Source organism: Cariama cristata, unplaced genomic scaffold (assembly GCF_000690535.1).
Source record: "Cariama cristata isolate BGI_N322 unplaced genomic scaffold, ASM69053v1 scaffold2101, whole genome shotgun sequence".
NCBI lineage: Eukaryota > Metazoa > Chordata > Aves > Cariamiformes > Cariamidae > Cariama > Cariama cristata.
Window position 1 is genome coordinate 6,612 of NW_009600804.1, and position 11,065 is coordinate 17,676.

General features: G+C 41.1%; 1 protein-coding gene across 1 annotated transcript; it reads right to left on the bottom strand.

The window, feature by feature from the left end:
- Nucleotides 1-2,043: 2,043 nt before the first annotated feature.
- On the bottom strand, nt 2,044-9,779 carry LOC104169264 (ribosyldihydronicotinamide dehydrogenase [quinone]-like). Its single transcript, XM_009710148.1, is given in 6 exon segments — nt 2,044-2,347; nt 3,504-3,605; nt 5,437-5,550; nt 7,831-7,961; nt 9,615-9,734; nt 9,737-9,779. Coding segments are annotated over 6 exon segments (663 nt in total). The 5' UTR covers nt 9,759-9,779; the 3' UTR covers nt 2,044-2,173.
- Between the last annotated feature and the right edge of the window lie 1,286 nt (nt 9,780-11,065).

Below are 11,065 nucleotides of genomic sequence, written 5' to 3' on the forward strand. Positions count from 1 at the left end.
GCCCCCAAAATATTTGCTGCTTCAAGTTCGCATGAATTCAAGAGAAGACTGAACAAAATTCAGAGCAGACATTTATTTGGCTTGGTAAATACAGAGAAAACATATATAGCTCAGGAAATCCCCCAAACTAAATATAGTTGGAGCCCAGGACAGTATTCAGGGGAAGTGCTTGTTCTTCCTGGCCTATAACCACTGTGGACAAAAAACTCGGGGTTGGAGGATCCTTGTTGTGACCTAGCGCAGCCATTCTTGTATACTTACATTAGAAATATCCAGTCTAATACAGGCACTTAATGCTACCATGTGTGTGGGAGCTGGCACACGTCTGCCAAATAGGGTCGAGAAGTGTATCTTCATCATATAGGTCAGTCTGAGATTCTTCACCTAACAGTTAAACCCACTAAGCTCTGCAATTGATCCACTACAGTAACATCTGGTTTGATAGTTGCAACTTCTGCTTTCATATCCATTTCCTTCTTTTTTGAATAGTCTAGTAACTGAGCACAGTGAACATAAGGATGATTCCTCTCCTGTACAATTTCAATATTTGCATTTGTCCTTCAATCTCTCTTCAGGCAACTTAAAAGTTGTTTTCCTTAAGCCTTTCAGGCAGGAATCTGCTTTCCCCACAACTCATGTCTAACATTTTCCATTTTATTCCCTTTCAATTTCTTTTTCCTATACAAAAGTTATTCAGCCAAGGCAAATTTCTTGCTTGTGTAACCTAAAGACTTTGACCCGTATGCACTGAAACAGGCATCCACAACAGCTTAGGGCAGCACTGCTCCGAGGGGTCTGTCTCTGCTAGAGGTGGCCCTTCACTTCATGTGGTGACAAACAGTAACATGTGACTCTCCCAGTGGTAGCAATTCCCACTCTGGTGCATCAGCTTATGCTGCCACTCCGGAATCTGGGCCCAGCATGTTTCTTATCCAAATAGCCCTTAAAGAAACATAAGGGTGGGGCATGACAAGGCTGCCACAAAGAATGTATGGCAGATGCATGCTGTGTATGCAAAGGCCTGAGTGTCATTTGACAGTGACTCAGAAAACTCTTTCTTATTCAGGCCGCATTCTTTTAATAGGAAAGTGCAAAGCCAGCTGTTAGGTAAGCTGATCAAAGCAAGAAATTGTGTAGCTAAGCGAGAAACCCACCGTTTGCCATATGCACAAAAATAGTTAACAGCTCTCAAGTATAAAAATAATCTCGCTAAAGTTCAAGGTAAAAATCACGGATGTTAAGAGCCAGACAGTCATTTTGTCCCACTAGGTCCTGGCTCATAGATGGACAGTGCTCCTGCAGGTTTTTGGGTACGCATTCTGCCTCGCTGACTGCCAGTGCTGGATATCTCCAAGGAAGCCCATCTACACTGATGCCAGAGGGGATGCACCCTGCCCTCCAGACCCAAACAGCAATGCTGACTGGTGTGAAGGGGCAGGGAACAGATAGAACTCCTTTTTGTCTCTACTTAGGGTAACAAAAATAGAGAACTCCCTTTGACTTTAGGAAACTAAATATTTACAAATGGGAGCTACATTCTATAAAGAAAGGCAATACATATACATACTGCTATATGTTTGTTTTTTTTTTTCCCTTTTCTGGTATCTGTCATAGCTTTAATTTTGCTTTATAAATATGTGGAAAAGCCTAAGGCTATCCACAAGGCTTTCCAGCTAAGTCACTGTGCAACTGTATGTCCTTTTGCATTATTTATGATCTGGCTTCATAGCTCAAAGGCACAAGTGTAAGGCTCTCATTTAAAAAAACAGGACTGGCTGGCCATAACAAGGTTGAGTATGGGCACCATATTCCCTGGCAAATAAAGTGGCAGCTGATACAAAAAGTGTTAAAATAAACATGGCCAAGTACTTTACTGTTTCATAATCAGCAACAGTATAATCTGCAATTAAACACCGCTTGTGTTATCAACTACTTGTAGGCACAATGTCACTGTTTATACGAGCAAGGATGATTCTTCAGAGTTTTGCACCCATTATTGAAGAGAATCCCTCAGGAATCGATGAAGATAAATGCTATATTGTCAGTTAAGCTGCTAGCTGTAGTACTCAAGATAGTTATAATACATTTGAATTAGCATTCAGCTATTGAGATAAAGCACCATAAAGAATGGAGAGAAAAAAAAATCTTCTCTCTGTAGTCTTGACCCTGAGTATTACTTGAAATACCACTCAGGAGAGCAGTTTATGGGTTCTTCCTTCCAAAGAGTCTTCAGACGCTGGGCCCAGGCAATCAGCATCTCCTTCCTCTTCTCCTCAGAGACATACTCGGGAGCGAAGCAGATGTGAGGTGCAAGGACTTTGACACCACAAAAGTGCATGATTCCATGCTGGACTCAAAGCAAAGTAAGAAATGCTTCAGGAAATATTCTTTCACTTTCAGTTCAAGAATGTGGAAGATTCAAATTTGAAACTATTTCTCTGACCCAATATAAGGCAGGTTTTCTAAACCTGTGTATTTATCAGGAGAAAGGAAATAATTGCAGAAGTTCATTACCTGTCCTGGCAGTCACTATCGGAGGCTAGGCATTAAGCAGAATGACATACAATACACTGAAAATAAGGTCACCTTCATTTATTCTGCTCAGTGGATTTTATTTTTAAGTGCTACTAAACCCACAGAACTGTTCTCTTCGGCTGTTGTATGCTATTAAATTTGCAAGGCTCAGAGACAGCCTAAAGTTCATTGTACTGTTTGAATCTCCACAGATTGTTCCTGAACTGCAGTGTATTTCTCATCTACTTCTAAATATTTTTTTCAACGTTTTGCCTCTGTCTTAGCCAAACGATCCTGAATGAAGGCTAGTGCCTTTCAAATCAGCTCAACTTGCCATTTTCCTTCTGTGTATTTCTGAACTCATGGTTGCATTTCACGTTCTTTGTTGCGTTGACTTGCAAGCTCTGCAGCTAGAGATCCTCACAAGGGCAGACAGCTAGTAATTACAATGGGTAGGAGACCAAAGAAATTAAGCACGAGCGTTGCATTATATCAAGAAGTAGCTGGCACAATTTGCCTTACCACCTAAATTTCTCAAAGCATGCTTGCTACTTCTGATAAAAGGGTAGCAATAAGAAAAGGCATGCTAACTTTCGTATGCTGATCATTAATGCCAGGATAATGTGTGACTCCCCCCCTGCCCCACATCCTACATGAATCAGGTAGCTATGGGGAAAAGAAATCCTGCATGCCGGGGCTAAAGGAAATCCTGTAACACCAGAGAAACTTAGAAGGCTGGCTGCACAAGCTTTTTCCAGATTCCAGTCTAGAAGAAGGGGCACAAAACAACTTTAAAACTCTGTGGACTTTTAAAGTATTCTTAGGTTTTTAGGGCCCAGTTTATAACCTGCAGATTCTTTGAACTGAAAACTTAATTCTTTCTTACTATATTTTATATTTCATATAAAAATAAACAATAATACAATGTTAAAAATAATTGGAATAATACAAATTAATGCAAACAACCACCAAATATTCATATATTATACCTGCATGGGCCACAGGAGATAGCGAATATCACCACTGATACCTCCTTTTGCATACATCTCTTTGCTTCCTCCAGTGGTGAAAGAAAACAGGGCTAATTTGTTCTAGAATTAAGAAAGCAGTGCTTGAGTTAGGCATGTTTACAGATGAGTGGCTGAATAGTTCAAGAGATATTCAGGGGAACCTGGACAACATAAATTTCTAGAGGAAGTGGTATCCTCTTCTTTCCCAGACCTTATGTGTAGTGGCAGCTCCGAGGCAAAGATGGACGACATACAACTGGACAGCAGACTGTGTGTCAGGGCTTTGGGCAGAGACAGGTTAAAAAGAAAAGGAATTACATGTCTGACACCCTTGTATGAAACAGGGCTGACCCTTGTTCTCCCCTGTGCAATGTTTGGAAAACTGTGGCTGGAAAGCACTCTATTACTGAGAATATCTTTATTCCTGTCCTTCCTGAACGCAGAAATTGAATGCTACAGTCCCCCTCCAAACTTGGGCTTGCTTGTCAGTTGCCAAGGAATAATTTGAGAACAAGTATTCCTCAGGTGTACTAAACTCCTGTGTTTCTTCCGCTTCTGTAACTACGGTATTAGCCATGGGCTTGTGCTCAGCTTCTATCCTCTCAGTTTTAGCTTCTGTAATTGAAATAACATTTTTCTAGGGCAGTATCCAAACTGCCTTGAGCCTGCACTCAGCATGCAGCTGTGATTGTTGGGGATTAATCCTATTCATCTCAGTGAGGCAGCCATTTCTGAAATTTAACAAATGGAAACATTTGGAATTGTTACGAAGATTGGAAATTACAGAGATTAATATGCAGTGAACATTAATGTGAAACTAATCATAGAATCATAGAATAGTTTGGTTGGAAGGGACCTTAAAGATCATCTAATTCCAAGCCCCCACAACTTCCACCAGACCAGGTTGCTCAAAGCCCCATCCAACCTGGCGTTGAACACTTCCAGGGATGGGGCATCCACAGCCTCTCTGGGCAACCTGTGCCACTGCCTCACCACCCTCACAGTGAAGAATTTCTTTCTAATATCTAATCTGAATCTTCCCTCTTCCAGTTTAAAGCCATTGCCCCTTGTCCTATCACTACGTGTCCTTGTAAAAAGTCCCTCCCCAGCTTTCTTGTAGGCCCCTTTAGGTACTGGAAGGATGCTCTAAGGTCTCCCTGGAGCCTTCTCTTCTCCAGGCTGAACAACCCCAACTCTCTCAGCCTGTCTTCATAGGAGAGGAGCTCCAGCCCTCTGATCATCTGGATGCTGCAGTTGTTACCAAATAAGATCCATCAGACAGTGGGCCAAAATTTTCCAGGTAGATATTCCCAGTGCCGTGGAGAATTAAAAATGTATTAATTGTCATCTAGAGATACTGATCTTGCCTAATTTATAAGCTACAGAGAAGGCTGAAAGGAGGTAGTTGGGACAGAGACTTGTGCGCTGGTTATTTCAGGTTTCTGATTAAGTTTTATAGTTTAATTCCAACCTTCGACATGTAATCCCAGAACAGGATCTAGTCACCTATTCTAGTATGTCACTCAGTACAGATTTGTGCAGTCCTACAGTGGTGGGAAGAATGGCAGACTATAGTTTTAGGAAATGGATTGATTTAAACTGTTTGCAAGCTGTGCATCCCAACTGTTTGCATCCCAGTGCACTCTGATACACCTACTAAATTATAAAGCCCATTCTGTAGGCCAACTAAAAATCTCTAGGAGATTGCTTAGATCTTTAGGAATCACTGCATTCTCCTTATCGTACTACCTTTCAGACAGTTTTAGCAAGCCAGAAAGTTACTCAACATGTTACCAAAGCATTATTTCAGAAGAGTGTAAAGTGAGAGCTTTAAACAAATGTAATGGAAAAGAAAGACCAGTGCTCTCAAGAGCATTATCCTGATCTTAATAAAACAATCTCAAAAACATACCTTGAGCAAACCGGAATCATAACAATTTGGAAATTCGTGAGCAAATCCTTGGACCAAGACTCTGTCCATCCAGCCCTTCATGATTGCCGGCATGCTGAACCAATACAAGGGAAACTAGGCAAAAAGTAAATTACCTTATTAGCACAGAGAGTCTGGGCCATCCTTAGGCCTGGTCTACAGGCCAAATCCTATTCTCTTAATCTGTTCAGATCTTGTACATGCCTTCTTCCAGCTATCTGTCAGGAGAAGCAGTAACTATGCTCAGCAAAAATAACTGAAGTTCTTTCTGTTTGTAGTAGTCTCAGGTACATACTCTGTCAGGAGAAGCAGTAGCTATGCTCAGCAAAAATAACTGAAGTGCTTTCTGTTTGTAGTAGTCTCAGGTACATACCTGAGCATCTATAGTGCACTAACACCACGGTGAATGTGAGGGCTTCTACACAAATTAAAGTTGGATATTATGAAGCAGGGAGATGTCATTTAATTCAAACTTAAGACTGTACAGAATTGCATCTCCTATTGCCGAGATGTAAAAGGAACATATGACTTAATGGAGGATGTGGCCAAAATGCAGATGCTTGTTACCAGGACTGACATCTGGTGACCAGTTCTGATCTGACAGTCTACTGACAAATGCCATAGGATCTTAAGACTTACTTTCACACCCTGCTGACATGATGACCCTGACTGATGTTACTGAGAAGAGAACTTCTGTAACAGTAGGACCCTCTGTTTCTAGATCCTCCAGTTAGCCTGGGACTAGCTGGAAACTAGCCTGTTTCCAGATCCTCCATGGGACTACAGCCGACAGCTGTCATGTCTTATTTGCATTATCTTGAATGCCTTATGGGCTCTTATTCTAGGATGCATCGCTATCCCTAAACCTTTGTACACACTGCAGTACGGAAGAAGAAATTCTGTAAAAGCTTAACCACATGTTCACCACTAACTCTAGAAGTGGTGAGTTTAGTCTGTAATAAATTTTAAATACTGTGGTGTCTTTCAGAGGCTTTTTTTCTTTCTTTTTCTTTTTTTTTCCACACCAGAACGTGTTCAACTCTTCATAGCATTCTACAGACAGAAAGTAGAAAGCAACCACTTCCTTCAGGGGATTTTTCGTTATACTTATCTCAGAAGCAATAGTGTAAAAATGATGAAGACTTACAGTGAAAGGCTTAATTGAGATAAGGTCATATCCTAAATTTCATCTAGAATCAGACAGTGGAATATATATAGGCTATGCCTAAGGCCAGCAGTCACAGAGGCACATAAAGAAATGTAAGGCTATAATTGCCTTATCCAGCACTTCTGGGACTTGTAGGGACCAAGGACAGAGCTAGCACAGTGGGGAACAGAGATGGCTTGTAATGGTCCGTTAGCAAGTCCAGATAGTGCTTCTGCACCTCAGCAATAATGAGGACAGTCCAGTCGGGAAAGTCCAAATTCCCCAAGCCTGCTGGCTGCTCCCAGGTGCTTGCCCAGAAAATAAGCCTCGCCCTGCTTTCTGCCAGCCTGCCTGACATCCATGCTCTCATATGTCTTTGTGCATCCAGGTATTAAGTTTGGTCCAGTGTTTGTAAATTACTGGATTTGCTGTCATTTCAACCCAGATAATTATACTACTGATCTGTATGTGTTACTGTACCATTACTTAGAGATAAGGCGTTTATTCCTAAAGCTGTTGGTCTGGTGTCTGTTACTGTATCCCAAATCTATAACTCAGTGGGGCTCCCTGAAGCACTTACACACATTTCTGTGTGTAGGTCTGTGTTTGCTTTGTGTGAGCTCCAAGACAAAGGGAGAGGATCAGGCTGCCTGATAATATGGCATGATTCTCATATTGAGAATTGTAGTATTATTTCGCACTCACTACTTTCTGGTCTGTGTTGCTCTATGCAATAGTTTTGGAGCGTGGGTAGCATGAGGACCAGTCTTCACAAAACCTATGCAATCAGTCCGATTGTATATTACAATATATTATATATATTACAATACTTTTGAATGTTAATGTTTAAGTGAAGCACTGCTTTGAATTTTACTCAGGTATTTTAGTGTTATAATTTCAGATGCATTCCTACTCCTCAAAAATGCCAGTGTGGAGCCATTATTTGTGTGAAAAATTCATACTGTGCTAGCATAAATAATGCTTACACATAATCTGGTATTCTTGGTATTTTCTAAAATCCACATCTTACCAGAAAAACCTGACACCTTGAAATTGCTATGCTGCATACAGACTGTTTTGTGTTGACGGCAGAGCTACAACCTATTTTTACTCTGGCTAGATTCAGTGTTCCTAATAAAATCTACAATCTTCTCAGTTACTATTGCTTTTCTTTTGTTCAACCCTGTACATTACAACGGAAGTCCTTTAATTGAATTTAAAATAATGACCTGAAAAATCAGTAAGTCTGCTTCCTGCACCTTCTTCTGCTCTTCAATCAGATCACTGGACAAACCTCCTCTCTTGTAAGCTTCCCATGCCTCCACACCATAATTGAACTCTTCTGAGTTGTGCAAGCAACCTGTGGGTAGAAGTGAACAGTCATTCCTTGCCCTGTTTCTAGCATTATAGCCAGATACGAATTAAATACAGATTGCAATCTACAGTTCTAAATTGAGTTACTGATTTCCATTTTTTCCCATTTCCTTTTTTTTTTTTTGGTGGATATTCAGCATTATCACAGCTGATGGTGATTTGATTTTAAACTGGAGAGGAATGTAGTATCTCAGAGTACTAAAACTTTTGCCTTTCTGTAGCAACATGTGAAGTGCAATAAGAGGACTTAAGCTTGGCTCAAGTCTCTGGTGATGCAGGTGGATGAGTTAAAGAGGATTTAGGAGAATTTTGCTAATTGCTCTGCCTCTGCATTAGGGATTACTGAAACCACCACACAGTCACAAGCACTATGTAGCTGCTTTTCAGCCTCTGTAACTGGGAAACTCAGCTGGGGCTGGGGAACCCGTATTGGCCAGCTCTCCTGACCTCACTACAGTTGGGTGAGCTGATTCAAGTATGTCTGAATCAGACATATACATTCATTCTGCTGATTCAACTGGTAGATCATCAATCTCTAGCAGAAAAGAGATGCAGCAGCCTCATGAACTAAACTCTAGAAAGTCACAGAATGGTACCTGAAGGCATTTCTCACCCACGAGAAATGAACTTCAGAGACTGACTGTGGACATGCGCCCCTCTCAGTAATGTCACTATGAGACCAGGTTCATATTCAGGAGCGGACTATTAGAAATGCTTATGTTTGGTCATTAATAAGTTTCTTGTTGTTTTTGCCAGCGCTCGCACTGGACCTGTGCTATTTCTTTTTGATTCTTGTTTTATAGAAAGAGTTTCAGCTGTCTCAGATTATGTTATGGCTTTGTGTTTCTTAACCTGGAAAAATGCTGGGGCTAAATGCTAGTAAGAGCACAGTGAAAATATCACATAAGCCTAACAAAAGCATCATTGTTTTTCTCAAGACTTAACTGCATCATCTAGTCATTTTTAGTAATCATATACTACCAAGGTAGTCGAGAGGTGCCAAGACAACTCAAAAGCCCAAGCACCCAAGTGCCTGGAGATAACTTGCAGAAAGCATTTGTAATCTTGTTGGTTAAGAGCAGGTCGTTCTTAGAACGTCTCTGCAGTTGATTGCAAATACTGTAAAAATAGTATTTTCCCTCATTCACTTTAGCCTAAAGGCAAAACAATGTTCTACAAATCTGTACTACACACGTATTTCATTCTTCTGATTGAGGGGTCATTTCTAGTGATAAGATTTATTTAAATAAAGACAATACTTGTTGAGTTCCTACACTGACATTTCTTAGTCAATGCTAATAGAAAATAAGAAGCTGGGTCTTGTTAGTTGAGGCATATTTGTACAAAATAATTGCAACTATTTTGCAGAGTGCACCCAACAGCATGGTTGTGGATTGCTAATGCAGCAAGATAGGGTGAAAATTTGTCTTGTTGTTATTGTTGAAAAAAGTGTATTTTGGCTAGTCTCACCAACAATGTCATTTCTTGTTGCTCTTGGCTCAAACTGCATTGCATATAAATCAGACACTGTAACACTGCAGCCCTGCTTGCTCAATTCTTCCACAGCAACCCTGCAAGATAGACAGGGTGAAAATTTGTCTTGTTATTGTTGAAAAAAGTGTATTTTGGCTAGTCTCACCAACAATGTCATTTCTTGTTGCTCTTGGCTCAAACTGCATTGCATATAAATCAGACACTGTAACACTGCAGCCCTGCTTGCTCAATTCTTCCACAGCAACCCTCTTCAAAGATCCGTTCAAGGACTTGGGCTCTTGATGTGCATAGACTATCAGGACTTTTTTCCCTGGAGGCAGAAAGAAAACCAGAAGGTACTTTTGAGTATAGGAGGCAGATATGAAACAGTTTGTGGAGCTAGGGCCTGGTCCTTCATTTTTCTGTAGTGTGTTTCCCAAGTGGCACAAAACTAGTGAAAACAGAATGACAGTAGCAGCTTTTGACTCCTGCTTGGCAGCAATGAGTGACTGACGAGGAACTACTCAGCAAATGCCCCCGACCCAGCAATTGTGTGCTACACTGGGCTTTCCTAGGTGGAACTTGGTGGACAGTGGGTGCATTTCCACAGCAGGTCATACTGCCCTACAGCAGCACAATGGAGTCCCTCCTCTTGAGGCAGCATTTGTGTTTATCTGATTCCGCTACCCCCCAAAAAAACCTCACCCAACAACAGGAAAAAAAAAAAGCAAGCTGTCTGCTGGCTTAGCTCCCTAGGCTGAGTCAGACAAGCTACAGTGCAAATGTCAGGGGTGGGCTGGGATCAAAGCCAGGCCAGCCTAGATTCCCTCAAAATGTTGTGGAAACAACTTCTGAGAGCTCAGAGCATCTTCCTACTGCAACGTGGGATCCCCTCATCTTCCAGCTCAGTGCTGTGCAAGTGACATCAGGGTAGATGTTTAAAATGCCACCAGCACATCATCACAGTGACTTCAATCAAAAGCAACATGATTTTTTTTCTTAGATGTGAGAGTAAGCCATCTGGTGTATCTCAAAGTGCTGACAAAATGGATTTAAGGTAAGCCGAGTGGCAAGACGGGTATGTTGGGATGGAGCTTCTTCAACTGATGTAACAAAGTGCATCAGAGCCCACTTGTTCAACATTTTATCGTACATAGGCCATTCAATTTCAATAACTCTCTCTCAAAAAAAAAAAAAATCATTGATCACTGAACACAATGGAAAGGTGACATACTTTCATGGGGCAATAGTTGTTTATACACAAACACTGCAGAGAGGGAGATTTCCAGGGACTATTGAACATGACTGGATCTGCAAAACATGCAGCTCTTGGTTCCTGACTGCCACCACAAAAACTCGGGCATCTCCTGAGTTCAGTTTCTCCAGGGGACACAGAAGCTGTACAGCCCAGAGCACCACCCAGGCGACAGGTAAGTTTAAGGTGTCAGAGATAACTGATAGAACCCAAACGAAATGCTTGAAGAAACAATACCTCGTTTTTAACCTAAATTATAAGGGGTAATTATTTCTCCAGTGTGCATAGCATCCATGAAACAACAGCTTTTCCAAAAGACTACTAAAATTTGTGGTCAAACGCTATCATAAATTTAAGACGTG